The 18,477-nt window shown below is 48.6% G+C and overlaps 1 protein-coding gene across 3 annotated transcripts in view; it reads right to left on the bottom strand.

Annotated features, from left to right (window-relative positions):
- Window positions 1-18,272, bottom strand: part of Adra1d (adrenoceptor alpha 1D) — a 55,177-nt gene extending 36,905 nt beyond the window's left edge. For 2 of the 3 annotated variants that reach the window (XM_078051473.1, XM_078051472.1), the window contains exon 1: window positions 15,859-17,584. In XM_078051473.1, the coding sequence (XP_077907599.1) occupies window positions 15,859-16,969 (1,111 nt within the window). In that variant the 5' untranslated portion in view covers window positions 16,970-17,584. Of the gene's footprint in view, window positions 1-15,858 lie in introns of all 3 variants that reach the window. The other variant, XM_021723187.3, reaches the window with a different exon arrangement.
- Between the last annotated feature and the right edge of the window lie 205 nt (window positions 18,273-18,477).

Below are 18,477 nucleotides of genomic sequence, written 5' to 3'. Positions count from 1 at the left end.
GATCTGGCCAGAGTGGCACTCCTCCTTTCCCCACAGGTAGCCTCTTCTCTTCAGACTCTGCAAAGGCCACCTTCTCTGCAGGTGTTTCTGTGATTAACCTCACCTCACTGGTGGCCCCTGGGCAGGTGGTAGTGGTCTTTGGAGTGTGTGTGCCCAGCATACTCTCTTCTGCTTGCCCCAGGTTATGTGACATTGTTGGCTTTCTGTATGGCCTCAAGGGTACCCTATGGCACTTAGAAAGGCTGGGCTGTTGCCTTCTCTCTGGAGAGAGCATTGAATAGACCCCAGACTCCTAGGATGAGTCCCAGAGATCTGCCTGGTTGTCTCCTTCACCTCTTCAAGTCTTTGCTCAAAAGTTACCTTTTGGAGACTAGGAATGGAACCACCATCTGACCTAGTTATACCACTCCAAGGATTTATCTTGAAGAATTAAAGTCAGTACATCATACAGATACATGTATGCCTATGTTTATAGCAGCACAATTCATAATAGTCAAATTATGGAACCTTCCCAGGTGTCTATCATCAGATGAATGGATAAAGAAAATGTGGTATATACACACAATAGGGTTTTATTCAGCCATAAAGAAGAATGAAACTATGTTATTTGCAGGAAAATGGATGGAACTTGAGAACATTAGATTAAGTGAAATAAGTCAAACTCAAAATATTAGGGGTTCGATGTTTTCTTTCACATGTGGAATCTAGAGAGAAAAAATGGGAGGAAGGTGGGTGGGATCTCATGAAAACAGAAGGGAGACCTGCAGAGTGGAGAAAAGGGACTGGAGGAGGGAAAAGGAGAGGGACAGGGGAAATATGGAGGAATGATATTGACCAAATCATATTGTTATATTGTATACATTTATGAATATGTAATAATGAATTTCATTACTAGGTATAAGTATGATGCACCAATAAAAATGGAAAAAAGTTACCTTTTGGTCATTAAATAGATGCCCCCACTCCCATTTGCTATGAGGATTGGCTACCAATGGCTCCTACTTGTCCTCCTCTCTGGAGAGCTATTCCCAGACAATGGGCACTGTTTCAAGTGGGGAGATGAATCTGACCCCATGTGGCAGCCCATAGCCAATGACAGTCCCTTGCTTCATTGTGGTACAATTCTGTGCTGCCCTTCTTGCTCCTGAGATCCCCAGAGTCATCACACTAAGGCAAGCCTTTGTTGGAGACCACAATCTGGGTTTAGCTCTTCCCCTGCCCCATGCCACTTCCTCCCTTCCTCCCAGATGTCTCCTGAGAACATTCTCTCAATAAATCCTTTGTAAAAAGAAGCCTAATCTCAATCTCTGCTTCTAGGACACCTGATCCAAGACACTCTTGGTCAAGTTCCCGAATGTTTCTTCAAGTTCTTTTGCTTGGTCCCAAAACTTTGATCCAAGGATTAGTCCTTGGTCACCACCATAACTTGTCTGCCTATTGCTGGGAAAGGTGAGGTTGGAGTGTGCACATTTGTGTCCATTCCTCCTCATTCAAAAGGTGGCTGGGAGTGGGGTGGAGGTGCAGTGGCTACTTTTACCACCATGAGTAGAGACAGGATGGATGTAGATAGAGATGACTGATCATAATCGTAGCTTTTCTCTGCCTCCCTCTGATCCTTGTCCTTGTTCTGTCATGTGGTTAGTCTCTACCTAGCAGCTCCTGCCTGTCTTCCCCATTCCCTGTATTGGGGTTGCTATGACTTGGATATGTGTCCCCCAAAGACCCATGTGTTAAAGGCTTGGTCCCCAGCCTGTGGAGTTCCTGGGAAGTGACAGATCTTTTAAGAGGTGGGGCCTAGTGAGAGATCTTCAGGTGACTGGTGGCATGTCCTTGAAGGGGATTGCAGGACCCTGGTCTTTTCCTCTTCCTCTTCTTTCACTTCCTGGCCATGAGGTGAGTGTTCTGCTCTGCCATGCACTTCTGCCAGGCCCAAAGCAACAGGGATTGCCGATCATGAACTGGAGCTTCCCAAACTATGAGCCCAAATAAACCTTTTTTCTTTTTTACATTAATCATCTCAGGATTTTTTTTTCTTTTTTTTTTTTTTTTTTTGTACTGGGGATTGAGCTCAGAGGGACTTGACCACTGAGCCACATCCCTAGCCCTATTTTGTGTTTTGTTTAGATAAGGTCTCACTGAGTTACTTAGTGCCTTGCTGTTACTGAGGCTGGTTTTGAACTCAAATTCTTCCTGCTTCAGCCTCCCAAGCCACTGGGATTTCAGGCATGCACCACCACACCTGGCTCAGGTATTTTTTTATAGAGATGTAAAATTGACTAACACAGGGGAGTCTGTCTCAGGAGTCTGACCCTAGTGTCCAGGGGACCAGACCCCTGCTGGTCAGAAGATGTAGGGCTTCTCCTGAGTCAGCAAATAGCCATGTTGGCTGGGTCAGCCTGGTCCAAGAATTGTTGGGGGAAATTGAGGCGGGGGATTGTTTGTAGTCTAGATTATGAAAGGCCAGTTCTGTGTTCTAAGGAGGAGCTGCTGAGATGTCAGGTGAGGCGGGAAAGGACATGGCTGGAACTGAGCACACTGGCCAAGCCCGCTGAGAACAGACAGCTCTGAAGCCAAGGGGGCAGACTGTGTGATTAACAGTACTTTTTTGGCATCACCAGAAGGGAACTTGTTCTTGGCACACCATCAGAATTCACAGCCAGTCTCTCCCATAACTTGTAGCCAACCATGAAATATCAGGCTTCACCCCAACCTCCCCCTTTTCCTATCCCCTCCTCCATTAGTGATTTTTCTACCCATAGTACGCCATCCTCTCTGGCTGAAAGATACAGAGGAGTTAAAAATACTCTGTCCTTCTAGATACTCAGGTCTCTTCTCACCGGAGGGTCTAGGAGAGAAGGAATTCCAGCTCCAGATTCCCCTCCCGTCTCCCAGTTCTCTAGCTGTTTGGCAGTGGCTCTGACCCTGGAGTTCAAAAATCTCTCCCAAGAGGGGCTAAACCTCCAACTCCTCACGGACCTCTTTGCTAAAAAAGAAAGGGTCAGACAAGCCTCTCTAATAAAGCACCTTGGGCGAAGACTTGAGGGCATCTGACCGAGGAGACAGAGGCAAGGGCATGAGGCATCAGGGTACCTGACGAGTTGGGGATAACCAGAAATTAAGATGGCTGCAGCAGAGAAGGTGAGAGGGAGAGTGGAAAGAGATAAAGCCATTTTGAAGTGGAAACACTCACAGAAGGCTGCCAGAAAGAGGTGAGCTGGGTAGGAGCCAGATCTCATGGACTGTGAGGATGTGGAAGGGTGGGTTGAGGGCACTGTGGGGCCAGCTGTGCCAGCCAAATCTCTTAAATTCCATGCATTGCTAATTTTCCATGGTGAGGGGCAATTGGCAGGATCTTATTTCTTGAGATCGACCAGGAATAGGCCAGAAGTCCTTCTGTGCTGCCATGATTGCCTCGGGATACTTGGGCTCCCTGGGGTGGCAGAGAACTATTGGTCTGGCCTGGGACACCCTTCTATAGCTGCAGGCTGTGAGAGGGAAGGGCAGGCAGCTCCTACAGCACAGAGGCAGTGTGGAGGCCACATTAGGGATATAATATATCCCTCTACTGGCTCCTGCTCATTTCCCTTCCACTCTGCCCCCCCCTCCTTTAATTTCTTTTCCTCTTTCTCCTCTTGGTTGCCATCTATTCACTCATCTTTCCTGATCTAATCTGTAGCTTTGGAACAGGCCATATCCAAGCTCTGAGCGACCAAGACTGCAGTTCTGTTGAATGGCCCTTGTGCTCAGCCCCACTGGATCCTGACCCAGGCATGAGCCTCTGAGCTCTGGGGCCACACTGACAAATGACTCATAGGTCTGAGCAGAATAGCACTTCTGCCAGGGGAGAGAAGGTCTCTAGGTAGTGGCCATACTGTCAGAGAGTCCCAGCATTGAGCTGCCTGAGCATTGCCTCCCAGACCCCATGTTAGTTCTCAGGCCCAGAACTTTGTTCTCCTGGGCCTTCACTCACAAAGTGAAGGAATGAAAATCCTCCATCATCCCCAGCATGCAAGATGAAGCAGAGCTTACGTGGGCTGGAGATGGGAACCCTGAGGAGTAGCTTCAGGGACTCTGCAGGTCCATAAGAGGCTCAGGCCATGCAGGGAGTAGCCATGTCCCATGGCAATGCTTGGGACCTTTTCTTGGCCAGCATCTGGGGCAGGAAGGTGCACACCACTGAGTCTGGGGGATGTGAGCTGGGGCTGAGGAGTTGGGTGAGAGATAAAGCTGAAAACATGGCCATGAACTGACCCTTAACCCTGGGGACAGTGGCAGGCTTAAGGAAAAGAAAAGGGGAGTCCAGAAAGGGAAGACAATGTGGTTGGGGTATGCAAGTGTGACAGACAGAATAAGAGCCCCCCAGAGGTCCAGACCTAAGAAATCCGCCTTCCATGGTGAAGGGGACTTTGTAGCTGTCATTCAGCATCTTGAGTGAGAGAGACAATCCTTAGTTCTCCAGGTGGACACAAAGTAATCAGAGGGGTCCTGGTGAGAGGAAGCAAGTCAGGAGGGGCAGAGTCAGAGAAGATGTGACAACAGAGCACTGCTTCAGGGTAGAGGAGGGGCCTGGAGCCAAGGAATGCAGCCACCCCCAAAGGCTGGAAGAGGCAAGAGGGATTCTCCCCTGGAATCTCTAGGAAAAGCACAGCCCTAAGGAGACTTATTTTTAGGACTTTTGATCTTCAGAACTGGGAGATAAAATGTTGTTTTAAGTCACTAAGTTTAAGGTAATTTGTTACAGCAGCAACAAGAAACTAACATCAGGGGGTTTGAAGGGCTGGTGGGGACTTGGCAACTAGAACGTGGGCCTGGAACTTAAATATGGATCTGAGGGGAAGAGGGCCTTCTAGGAAGGCTGAGAAGGAGTAGGAGGTACACCTGGAGGAGCAGGGGGTAAAGAGGGAGACGAAGACTCCTAAGAGACCAGGAGAGAGCACACAAGCTGACATACAGGGATGAATGAAAGAAGGACTTGAAGAGTCCTCTGAGTATGAGAATCTGGCAGTCACCAGTGACCATATCAAAGGCATATCTATGGCAGTGTGTCCTCAGAGGATGAGGGTTGGGGGAAGGATGGCAGGAGATATGTGAGTGAGGCTGATGTGTGTTGGTAGGTGGAGAAGTATGGATATCAGATTATTCTTTAAAGAAGTTAAGTTGCAAGGAATATTATTGCAAATAAGTGAAAGGGAGAAAAGATCACAGTGAGAAGATAGGCAGAGGGTGAAGGCAAAGGGGCCACAAGGTTGAAGGAGACACATCTTTAAGAAAGCTCTGGACACATCAGTACGCTGTGTATGGGCAGAAGAGTGGTGGAAGGTAAGGAAGGACAAGCAGTAGCTGATAGAGGAAGATCCCTTGGAAGGGAAAGAGCTTTGAGAGGGAGTCAGAGCTGATTGGGAACCTGCAGGAATTTTGGAGAGATCCTAAGGCCTGCTGCCATGCAGAGCCCTGACTATGGAAGGTGATTTTTGTTTAGTGAGTGCTCACTTAGATCCTGGGATTGATTGATTCACAAGAGCTGATGGTTCAATCTTCAGGAATTTTGCAAGCTGATGTGTGTGTGTGTGTGTGTGTGTGTGTGTGTGTGTGTGGTGCGTGTGCGCTTTGTTGATAACTTGCAATTGACCACAGTGGGAATATTTATACTAGGGGAATGGGCAGATGCTACAAATTAGCTCCATCCCAAAGCCAATTATTTTTTGTTTTTTTAAAAAATTTTTTAATATTTATTTTTTAGTTTTCGATGGACACAGCATCTTTATTTTATTTGTATGTGGTGCTGAGGATTGAACCCAGCGCCCCACGCATGCCAGGCGAGCACATGACCACTTAAGCCACATCCCCAGCCCCCCAAAGCCAATTATTGAACATTTCCCAGAACATCACTGTACTCCATGTGAAAGAATGGCTTGAATCAGGATTTGGGACTCATAGAAGTAGGTAGATGGGAGAGAGTTAAAAATTGTTGGAGAGGATGAAGTGATAGATCATGGGACTAGCTGGCTAGGGAAGGGAGGTATAACTGGTCAGGTGACAAAATGTAGGGCAGAAAGGTGAAGGCTTGGGTGGTTGAGATCAATGAGCAGAAGTAATGGGAGCCAAGGAGGCAGGACAGGAGCAGATTGGGGCAGGCATGTGGACTTGGGCATGGCCCTAATTAGAATGGGGAGAGGGAAGGTCACTGTAATGGGGAGGCCAACGTGTCATCATGGTCAGCCTCAATATAGTGATGTCACACTGATGACAAGGGCAGGGATGAAAGTGAGGGAGAAATCTTGTGACCCCAACACTTAGGTCTTTAATGAATGAGGCTGGGTGATCCAAAGGTCATCGAATGTTTGGGACAGCACTTTAGCAGGAGTTGGGCACAGGATGAGATCTGAAGGGAAGGGATCTGTCCCCAAGGACAAAAACCCATCCCCATCAGTGGTGTATATTTTCTTTACAAAAGATAAAATATATTTCCTAGATCTGTCCACTAGATGTGTAACCAATTCAGAATCAAGGAAGAGCTGAGAGCTCAGACCGTGGTCTCTCACTTGTCATTTTCCACTAAAAGATACCAGAACTTTTAAGAGAAATAACTAATTCTAGGTCCAGAGCAGGAAAAGTATAAGCTGAGACTAAAATGTCTCACTCGATCAGAAAGCAAGGAAGTACTCAACATTCTCTGGGTTGTGCTAAAGATCTCAGGAGCCAATTTGAAAAGGTGCTCACTAATCAAGTCCCAAATGGTGATGTCTGTAAGGTGTCAGAATAGCATGGATGTCTAAAAACCATGGCATTATCATGGTATTAAAAAACCCCCATTGGCCACCTCTGGAAAGAACACTGGAGAATTGACTCCTCATTTGATATATAAGGAGGAAAGTTCAGTACCTCTCCTGCCTCTTCTAAAGACACTATTTCAACCAAATAGCTAGTGGTGAATTCTTTTTGAAATTCTAGTAAAAAAAATCCAGAAGTAATTATAGGATTAAAATACCATCACTTTAAGCCCCATTGGTCCCGGCCATGATCAAAGCTGATAAAGCCAGCAGAGGAGAGGCTGATGAGTTACCTTATAATGGACAAATCAGGCCGACAGCATCTGAACCCTGATCAATCTTGACATCACAAAAGAGAATTCTTGTCCAAACCACCAAACCTGAATCTCATCAAACTAGCTTATAGGCAGATAGGAAACAGAGGGATATGGTAAATGGTACTATGGAGATGTGAAGTCCATATATTGTGAAATATACCTTGGGAGAAGCAATTTTGTTTCTTTACTAAAGAAATTAAAAGAAAAAAAGAGGTAGTGGTGGTGGTGGTGGGGAGGGATGTATCAATTAAGTAAACCTGGTAGGTAAATGAACCACATACAATACATGTGCCTTTTTTGGATCTTCATTCTAACAAAGTGAAAGTTTATAAAGCAACCAGCAACCTTTTCAACACTAGGTAGATATCTGAATTAAATTGATAATATTAAGTGGTCATTTTAATGTGTTATAATAGATAGTAGTTATTTTTTAAAAGTCGTTTTCTTCTAGAAATACATATTGAAAAATATACAGTTAAAGTGATATGGTATCTGGGATTTTTTTTTCATAATAATCTGCAGTGGTGGGAGAGTGGGTGGGGTTGAGATGAACCAACATTATTAGCCTGGGGTTGAAGCAGGGTCATAGATACACGGGGGTTAATTATACTGTTCTATTTTTGTAGGTACTTGAAACTTTCCATAAAGAACAAACAAACAAACAAACCACCAACAACAGCAAAAGCCCAGGCTGGAGCTCTAACTCAGTGGCAGAATTGTGTTTAGCATGTCCAAGGCCCTACTTCGACCCATAGCACTGCAAAAACAAACCAAAACCAAAACCCCCAAAAACCCAAAAAACAAAAAAACAAAACAAAACAAAAATCCAAAACAACAACCTCACAAAGAACCCTAACTCATGGCTTATTCGTAACAGTTACTGGATCAATGTTATATATTATGCTTAATTTTTTTAAAGCACATACATGGAGGGTCATACACCCATATCACTAGTAAGGATGATTGACAGTTAATAGAGGGAAGTTACACTAAGTGAGATAAGCCAGTCCCGGTAAAAATACCATAGCATTCCACATATATGAAGCACCTGAGGTAGTCCAATTCATAGAATCAAAGAGCAGGATGGTGCTTCACAATTCCTCAATGGGAGTTGCCAATCAATGGGCATAAAATTTCAGTTCAGGAAGGTGAATAAGTTCTAGAGCTCTTCTGTACAACACAGTTCCTGTAGTTAACAATACCATATGCATACTTAAAATTTATTAGGAGGGTAAATTTCATATTAGGTGGATAAATTAATAAATAGATGGATAAATAATAAAATACCACAATACGACACAAAAAATAAAGTAAGTAGAAGGCTGTGTAATATGGTTTGGATGTGAGGTGTCCCTCAAAAGCTTACATGTGAGACAATGCTAGAAGGTTCAGAGGAGAAACGATTAGGTTGTGAGAGTCTTAACCCAATCAATGATTTAATCCCCGAAAGGGATCAAGTGAGTGGTAACTGAAGTGATAGGGTGTGGGGAGGAGGTGGGAGCTGGAACAGGGCTCTGGGGCATATATTCTATATCTCGAGAGTGGAGACTCTCTTTCTGCTTCCTGATCACCATGATGTGAGCTGCTTTCCTCCGCCATCCACTCCCGCCATGATGTTCAGCCTCAACTCGAGCCCCAAGGAATGAAGCTGGTCTTCTATGAACTAAGACCTTTGAAACCATGAGCTCTCAAATAACTTTTCCTCCTCTACAATTGTTCTGGTCAGATCTTTTAGTTACAGCAGCTAAATAGTTGACTAAAACAGCTGTGCTTTACCACACAGACTCTTGGCATGGCAGGATGTAAAGAGGCCATGGATTCTGTCCTTTTCTTCTTCTTCTGCATACATTTACTGAACATGTACTATGTGCTAGGTGCCACAGAAGCACAGGTAGGAGACTTAATGCCAGACTTTTCTTCAGGTTTTTACATTACATGGGGGTGGGGGGATGGGGACAAATGCCATCACCAATGACCTGTCACACAGCATCCCCACCTCTTTCCCTGCACCTGCCGACCCAAGAAATATCTCAGGAAGTTGTGGAGATGGGTCCTTTGGAACATGCCAAATCTCAGAAATACCTGCCTGCACCACTCCTTACCTGATTGTCACAGCCTGCTTTCCATTCTGGACATCAATTCTGTTAGATATGGAAAATGAAAAACCCTCAAATAGTGTGGCCCTGGAAAAGGGAATGAAAAGAAAGCCATACATTGATAGCTTTAATCTCTTTCAAGATAAATCCTTTCCAGATGCTGGCCACAGGTGGGGAGAAGGTGTTTTATCAAAACTAGAATGATAGTCTCTGGGAAGCACTAATCTCTTCCAAGATAAATCCTCTCCAAGTGCTGGCCACAGACCTCCCCACCCCTCTAAAAACCCAAATTCCTGAGTGCCCAAACTCACATGCTCACTAAATCGTCTCTCAGTATAGCCTATATAAGCCCAAATTCCTTTGGCCAGTGACTCATTTTCCACCAGGAAAGTGGGCCCATCAGAGGTGTCACACTCTTCCTGCATGAAACTTCTTTCCTCAATAAAAAGCTGAGCTGATCCATGAAGTTTGCATCTGGTCTGGTCTTTTTGTGCTAACAAATTCCTCAGCATGGCTCACAGTCTCCTACCTGCTTTCTGTCCCTCTCATTAAGGTACTCAAATTGACAGTCAAGTTTATAAGTGCATACATCTCAAGCATACAGCTTGCTGACTTTACATATGCAAACAGTGATGTGATAACTGCCCAGAACAAGATACAGAACATTGCTAGTTGAAGGTTCTAGCATTCGCTTCCAATAAGTACCAACACACACACACACACATATACACACACACACACGCAATCACTACCCTGATTTTTATTGCTGTTGATTAATTTCACATATTATTCAACTTTGTATACACAGAACCATATGGTACATATGCTTTAAATTTCTGATCTGACTTATTCTACTTAATGTCATGTACAAAAAATTCACCTATGTTGTTGTGTATACTTGAGGTTTGTTCTTTTCCCTGTTGTACAGTAGTCCAGTTTATTTCTCCATCCTCCTGCTGGCCTCATCCCTTGACCTTTCTTCTCATAGACTACACATTCCAAGAGAGTCTCATAGACTCCCAAGCCAGGAGCACCCCTGCAATATGGCCACTTTTCTATGCCCACATAGTAAGTTCTCTCACTCTTCAAACTTTGTGCTATGTATTGAATATTCCCAAGGACAGTATACTGTGGGGAAAGTAATGTGCAGTAGAAGCATGTGCATACCTAACTAAGTCTGGGTGGTCAGGGAGGTGTGCTGTATCACAGAGACAGACTCACAGCAGGGAGAAAGACCTGGTGAGGCTTGTGGATGGATGGTGTGTTGTTCTGGGACATTGGCTGGACTGTGGGGGCTTCTGATATCTGGGCCTCTGGACAACTTGAAGTGTATTTGGGAGGGGCCCTAGGTTCTGAGCCTCTGGGACTGCCCTGGGTGATGGCACTCAGAAGCCAGGGATACTTTGTGATCTGCCCAACAAAAACACAGCTGAGAGTGTAAGCTTGAGGGGTTTGCTAGTGGTCATCAGGAATGACAGGAGGTGTGGCTGGTGTGTGAGTGTAAAATGTAGGGGACAGATCCACCTCTGGGACTGGCTGGGTGCATTTCCCAGGCAGCAAAAGCCAAAGGTAGCAAAGTGTTATTGTTGTGAAGACACCGAGGAGAGACACAGCCTCTGGAGACTCTGGGAAGAGGAAGGAATCTCTGCAGCAGATGGATGCTTGCTAGGGGCAGGTTTCCCCTGTCCTTCCTGTGCCTCTCTGGCCCTCAGGGAAGGTGACCTGCATGACTACACTGAGTGATTGGCTCAGACCTCTGAGAGCAAGGAGACTCATGCATCAAGTATCCCAGGGGCAGAAGGCTTCACCAGGCACACTTCCAGCTGCCCACCCCTCCCAGGGCTACGGCCCCATGGTGGCCATGCTCCCACCTCAGGGATCCTCCAGGGAAGTCCCAGGCAGCAGCTCTGGCTGTTATCTCTCCACATAACCCTCTGCAGGTTTGTGCTGCTCTAGACATTGGGGCTACAGGATGCCCGTGAGCAGGAACCACTTACGCAGTTTCCTGTGATTTTCCATGGCACTTAGCCCTGCGCCAGCTTGCTGAGGTCAGTGGGTATGAGTCTGTCCTGGGTAGGGCTGCCAACAGCCCCTCCTCCACAGGCCTCTCAGACCAATGTCCATATTCTCTCTTGTCCAACCAGTAACATCCTTGAAACGGACAGGGAGCACCATCATAATCACGATGGTCAACAGGCACAAAACAGGACTGTCCTAGGTGAACAGGGATGTGCCATGACTATGCATGCTCAGCTGAGTATAAGCATGAAAGCCAAGGTTGGAGGGGCTGCAGGTGAGGGGTGAGGGGTATTTATATGTCCACAGGCATCTCTGCAATCAGAAGCAACCTTTGCTGCCTGGAATTACTGTTGTACTCTTGATGTCTCAGGTTCATTGAGGGACCCTCTGCCTGTCTCAGGGGAATGCGTGCTCTGCAGTTGCTCCTCACCAAGAAAGTGGGGCAGCCAGAAATGAGGGAGATGATCCCCAGTCTCTTTGGGCCCCTCAGGATTTTAGGTGTCTGGCATCTGTGTCCCCAGGGTTCCTTATAATTCAGGACACCCACAGATGGTGCTCTTTCTCTTTCTCCGGTCTGACCCACAGCATTAGGTGACCAGTCCTTGGCCCACTGTGCCAGTGTCCCTCTATGACTCTGGACCATATTCTTGTTACCCGCCTTGGCTATTGGTGGCTGTTGTTAAAGCACTGTCTCTGCTGTGGTTTTGGCTGCTGCTTCTACTTAGCTTTGTGTGTGCAGGTGTGAGTGGGGGCACTGTGGACTGTTAGGCAGCCCTGGGTAGTATCTTTATAGGTCCTTCAATTTCTATGGCCTATGGCCTTTGTGGACACACACTGATCTTTCCCAATCCCTCCACTTCTGGTGCTCATCCCACCTAGTGTGGCCATCAGGATCTTTGAGGAGGGAGGTGCTACCTGTATGGCTATCCTGCCCAGCTACCTTAATTAATTTATTTATTTTTGGTACCATGGATTAAACCCAGGGACACTTAACATCTGAGTCATATCCCCAGTTTTTTTTTTTTTTAAATTTTGAGACATAGTCTCATTAAATTTCTCAGGGCCTTGTTAAATAGCTAACTGGATTTGAACTTGTGTTCCTCTTGCCTCACCCTCCTGAGCCGCTAGGATTTCAGGCATGTGCCACCACACCTGGCCCAGCTGCTTCTCTCTCTGCTTCTTCTGGTTCTTTCAAAGCAGGTGTTCCCTGAAGCTCCACCGAACCCTTCTCTTTTCTATTCTCCCTCCATCCTTTCCTACACCCCATGCTCCTGTGAGCACCCCCATCCTTGACCCCATAACCAAGTTCCCCTCATCCTCCCCTCCCTGCCATATACCTGGCACCTTCATGACAAGATCTGCCTGCCCCTTAGAGGCCAGATTCCCTTCAAAGCGTTGCTGCTCAGAATGTTCGGGCTCTTCCAAAGGGACCTCCCCATCCCAGGCCTGGGGGGTGTTAAGACTTCCTGCCCAATTTCCTGCCTACACAGCCTCCAAGCCATTCCTGCTCCCTTAGCAGCCTCTGCCCTTTTATTAGCTCTTCAAGTCACATGGGGAAGATTGGAATATTCTGTTTCCTTGCTTGGCCTCTGCTCTCTTGCCTCATTTATTGTCAATACCACTCCCTTCAGCTCCACCGGCATCCCTTAGCTCTTGTGTGTTTGTCTTAAACATACAGCTCTATGACTTCACATATGCATACACCCTCGCAAATCTCTGCCCAGAACAAGATACAGAGCTTCTGAAGGGACCCCATGCCACTTGTGAGGAGCAGCAGAGACTGAGGAATTGAGAAAGAGCAGTAGATGCTAGGAAGGGACAAAGACCGTTGAAATTTAGGGATGATTTCCTAGAAGAGGGAAACATGTGATCCGGACCTCAAATAACAATAGTAGCCCTTTGCAGTGCTTATTGTAACTGCAAAAACCAAGAAAAACTGCACATTCAGCATGACACTGGATCAACACACCTGGAAGATACTCAAATGTATTGTTGTGACAATGGCCCAGCATGGCATAAATTTCAAGGACATAATATTGGGTAAAAAAAGGTAAACTGAAGACTGATATGCACAGCAGGTGCCATTGATATAAATTCTAAAGACACACAAAGCAATGCTATACTTTGTTATGAATACAGATGCTTGTGCTAAGAGTATAAACAAATAACACGGGAATGACAAATGCCAGATTTGCCTCTGGGGAGGCACAGAGAGAGAGAGGAAGGCGGGGAGGAGGGCACTGGGTTGCAGCTGGGTTCTATTTTTTTTTTTTTGAAAGGAGCAAGAGGAAGGGATCTAAGGCGAATATGGCAAAATGTTAACATGTGTTCAAAATGGGTGGTTATAGTACATAGGTGCTTGTTATATAATTTTTCTATTCATTTGTGTTTTATTCTGTAATTAAAATTTTAAAAGAAGTTAAAGAAAATATAAAAAGGGAAGTGGCTTCCCTCCAGGGAGACTGTGTGAATCAAGGTGCAGGGGGAGAACGAGGGTGCTTATGAACAAGATGTAGGGGAGCAAGGCCAGCACAGGGGTGTGGGGATGGAGCTCAGAGAGTTCTAAATCCTGGGTGGCTGAGTAGGTGTCTAAGGTGGGGGCACACCCACTCTCTCCTGACTGCTTATTTGTCTTCTCCTCCAGGTGTGTTGCTTTCAGAACATTGCTTGCCCCTGTGCTCACAACAGAGTTTGGATTTTCTTCCCAGAGCAGTGGGAAAACTCTTTGGGACAGATGACTTCAAGTGGGGGCTTCACTCATGCCTTACTCTGAGTTAGCATCAGCTTATCCAGCACTTGCTAAGTGCCACAATTATATTCATGCAATATTATTCTCACCACAGCACTCTAGGCTGGCATTATTATCATCACCACCATCCCTATTTATAGATGAAGAAACAGAGGCACAGAGTGGGTAAGGGACTTGCCTGAAGTTCCACAGAGGCAGAGCTGGGATTTGAACCCAGGCTGTTTGTTGTCAGAGCCTGTGACCCTCAATGTGACACTCTATTGTCACTCATATGCCAGGTGCTATGCTGGCCACTGTGAATTCATGATGAGACAGTTATGGGACCTTGCCATCACAGAGCTTCAGAGCCAGTGGGGAAGTCAAACATCAAATCAAGCAGCACACACATATGTAACTATAACTGATGATTCAGTGAAGACAGAGAACCTTATCCTTTGAAACAGAAAATAGGGAGGACAACTGAGACCCATAACTCTAAGAAAAGGGGACATTTAAGTGAAGATCTAAAGGATGAAGAGTTAGCCAGGAGAGGCTGCTGGTGGGCGGAGGTGTGTGTGTGGGGAAGCTGTCCAGATAGAGGGAAGAGCAAGTGCAAAAATCTAGAGTCAGGTATGGTTTGGTAAAGGAACCAGACAGGATCAGAGTAGTGAAATATGCAGGGGACAGGTAGAGGGAGGGAACAGGGGTAGAGGGAGGTAGCCCCTTCTTTGGGACCTCCCTTTCTGGAGGGGAATTACATGTCTGGGATTGCCCTAGTTCATGCCAGTGGTTCTAGTGTAAACACTCATAGTGTCCCATTTTGGCTTGAACAATAAAAATTTGAAGGTTACCTTCTCCAGGCCATCGTAGAGTTTGGATTTTCTTCCCAGGGCAGTGGGAAAACATTGAGGGATTTAGTAGGAGAGTGACACATCTAATTCATAATGTATAAAGGTCACTGTGACTGCTGTGGGGAGAGGGCCTGCAATAGAGGGGGGGGTGTGAGGCATTGTTTCTCCCTTGACTCAGTCTCACAAGGTAAGAAGGGGGCAGGTCAGGGAGAAAAGGCACTGGGGGGGGGGCGGTCCTCTGCTTGAGCAGGCTGAGGCTGCAGCTACATGGGAAATGATTCCAGGCAAATGTCCCCACAGTTGCTGTCTCCTTCTCCTCCCCGTACTGGTCCAGCCCCTAGTCCCTGCTGCAAGAGAGGTCTCAAGGAGTGAAAGGAAGCCCCTGAGAACATTGCCCATATCCCAGGGCAACTTGTGAAGGAATTAGGAAAGTTCCCCGACTTCATAAATTTCAGAAATGATGATAAACAATACTAATTGTCCATTTTGTAATTTGCCCTGTTTTTTTTTCCCCTTCTTACCCCACACAATCTTCTCCTGCAACTCCTTCAAAAAGAGCCTTCAGACATAAAAGCTCAGGATACACTCAACAGATACCACTAAGGTCAGCTTCCAAAATGAAGGAGTGCTGAAGGAAGCAGGTGGCGTCTAGAGTATGGTGATGCACAGGTGGACAGGACAGGGCCTGCTTCTCATGAATGAATGAACACAAGGGGACCTACCCACTCTGTGCCTCTAGTTCTGGATGGCGGGTATTGTAGGGGTCACATACACAGCTGACCACACAATGTGGGCGATATCTACAAGGATTTCTCATGGTCATGGGGGGCTGGAAACAAGACCGGATTTGTAATAGCAACGAACAGGAGAAGAATAAAGAGCTGGAACCCTGTGAAACGAAACCTGCTTCTCATTTTCCCTATACAAAGTAAGAGATCAGGAAAGTCGCTAAATCAACCCTACAGGGTTAGGATGGAACCCTAAGGAGGAGGTGGAGGATCATCCATGTCTGCCAGGAAGCCATAGCCATAGGCTTGGAAAGGAAATGAAGGGGCTAGTGGGAGAGGGATCGCTTACCCAGCGGCAGGACGAAGAAGAAGGGGAACCAGCAGAGCACGAAGACGCCCACGACGATGGCCAGCGTCTTGGCTGCCTTCTTCTCACGGGAGAACTTGAGCAGGCGAACAGATAGCGAGCTGCGGAAGGTGTGGCCCTTGGTACTCCGAGTCCCATGCGTCCCGTCTGCGCCGGCTGCTGCACCACGACAGTGGATACGCAGCACCACCTCGGAGGCCTTGCCCCGCTCACGCTTGACGCCCGCCTCGAGGCTGCGCGTGGTGCTGCGCGCGACCACGTACACGCGGCAGTACATGACCACAATGACTGCCATGGGCAGATAGAAGGAGCACACCGAAGAGAAGACAGCATAGCCCGCCTCCTCCGTGATGCCGCAAAAGCGCTCGTCCGGGGGCACCGGCTCCTTCCAGCCCAGCAGAGGCCCCACGGACACGACGAGGGCTACGGCCCAGAGCAGCGCCAGGATGGCCGCCGCCTTGCGCTCTGTCATGATCGCGGGGTACTTGAGTGAGTGGCGCACGCCCACGTACCGATCCACCGAGATGGTGCAGAGGCTAAGGATGGAGGCCGTGCAGCACAGCACGTCCACCGCGGCCCACACGTCGCAGAAGGCCCGGCCGAAGGCCCAGAAGCCCAGAACCTCCATGGTGGCGGAGAAGGGCAGAACGGTGGCGCTCAGCAGCAGGTCGGCTACAGCTAGGTTCACTATGAAATAGTTGGTGACCGTCTGCAGGTGGCGGTTGCAGGCCACCGAGAGGATGACAAGTAGATTGCCCGCTACAGCGGTGAGGATGAAGGCTGCCAGAAAGACACCCACCCCCACCCCCTGCGCACTCACAACAAGCCCCCCGACGGCCGCTGTGCCGTTCACCTCGCCACCCGCGCCCGCGCCCCCCGGCTCCCCAGCGGAGCTCTGGTTGTCCTCGCCGCCGCCCGCTCCCACCACGCCGCTGCCGCCGCCCGTGGCCCCCGAAACGCTGCCCACCGCCGGGGCCTCCGAGGCAGTCGCGCTGCCTGTGCTGCCCCCGCCGCCGCTCGTACTGGAGCCCCCGGAGCTGCTGTCCGGGCGGGGTCCCTCGAAAGTGACGCTAAGGAGGTCTCCGAAAGTCATCTCAACGCGCAGCCGTCGGGGGCCGAGCCGGGATGCAGGACCAACAACTGACAGGGAGGGGGCAGGAGGGCATAGCCGCAGGGCTTCGGGTTCAGCCCCGCGCGCGAGTCCCGTCCGGGTCCTGCCCAAGTTCCTGTGATGCGTAGCGTGGCAGCTGGGGAGCGGAATGCCAGGTCGGGAGGCGGCTGGGGCTCCCCGAGGCCACCCGTGGAGTCGGATTGAAGAAGAGTCAGGGCGGGTGACTCGCGCTGCTCTCTGAGCGTGCCCAGGCGATCCGGCAAAGCAGCGGCTCCGGGACCCGGTGGTGCAGGCAGTGGCCACTGCGGCGCTCCCAACTCCGTGCGGGGGGCGGGACGGAGGAGGGGCAGCGCGTGGAGGGAGGAGGGGGCGGCCGGAGCCGAGAGAGGGGGCGCCGCGCTCCCTGGGAGAAGGGGCTCTGATCTCTGGGAGACCGCGTGTGCGAAGGTCCGGAGGGGTTGCGGTGCTGACGCGCTCTCCGACTCCTAAGCCACCTACGCTTTGCCGCTGGTGCCAGCTCTGCTCTCTTCCTTCGCTGTTCCCTTCGCGCGCTCTCCCGCTCCTCTTCTGGATCCCCTCTCCCGTTGTTCTCACTCCTCAGCCGCGTCCCTCTTCTCCGCTTCCCTTTCCAGCCTCCGGGTCACTCACTGGTTGCCCTTGGGCGTGCGGAGCTTAGAAGGCGCGATTTCTTGGTCCCCAGACTCCCGACTCCGGCCGCCAGAGAGCAGCAAGCGCCCGGGATCTGCGGACTGCAGACTGGACGGTGCAGTGTCGCGGCGGTCGCCTCCTGAGACTGCCTGGATCAATCTGCCGCACCTCTTTTTTTTTTTTTCTTTCAGGCCACAGGCTAGAGGAGGGTCTCAAACCCTTCTGCCAAGTACGAAGGCGTGGAGAGAGCCCCGGAAGGGGTCAGAAGCCTGGTATAAGCTGAGGCCTTAGCTGGGTATGATGGGCGCCGGCCGAACAGACTGTGTGGCTATAGCCCTGAGACCCTGCCCAGGACAGTGATCTATGTAACACCAACTTTCGCACTGTTAGTTTACTCTACATCAAATGTCAGAATAAATCTTTCTATTGCTACTGCAAATAAGCGGCCTGGTGCTGGGGAGGGAGAGCACAAGTGCTGGAGGGTGGGAAAGGTCACTTGGCAGGATGGATGGGGGTGGAGGAGGGAAGAGAGAAGTCTGGCTCCAAATACCCAGGCTCCTCCCTTATTAGCTGTTGGATCTCTTTGTACCTACCTCAGTTTCTCATCTGTAAAATGAGAGTCAAAGATAGCGTCTACCTAGTGCCTGGGTTTCTTAGTTGAGTGGGACTTAGAACAGCAGGATCTGAACAGGGTGGGGGGGCAGAAGGAATGTGGCACTGGTATGAAGCACGGACACTGGTGGAGGTTAGAGTAGGAGGAGCCTTTTACTGACCAGCAGATCTGGCAGGGAGAGACACAAGATGATCATTCATTAAGCCAACATAAAATACTTAAGTGGCTG

This window comes from Ictidomys tridecemlineatus, chromosome 5 (genome assembly GCF_052094955.1).
Source record: "Ictidomys tridecemlineatus isolate mIctTri1 chromosome 5, mIctTri1.hap1, whole genome shotgun sequence".
NCBI lineage: Eukaryota > Metazoa > Chordata > Mammalia > Rodentia > Sciuridae > Ictidomys > Ictidomys tridecemlineatus.
Note: the sequence above shows the minus strand (reverse complement) of the source record. Positions and strands in the feature narration are given on the sequence as shown.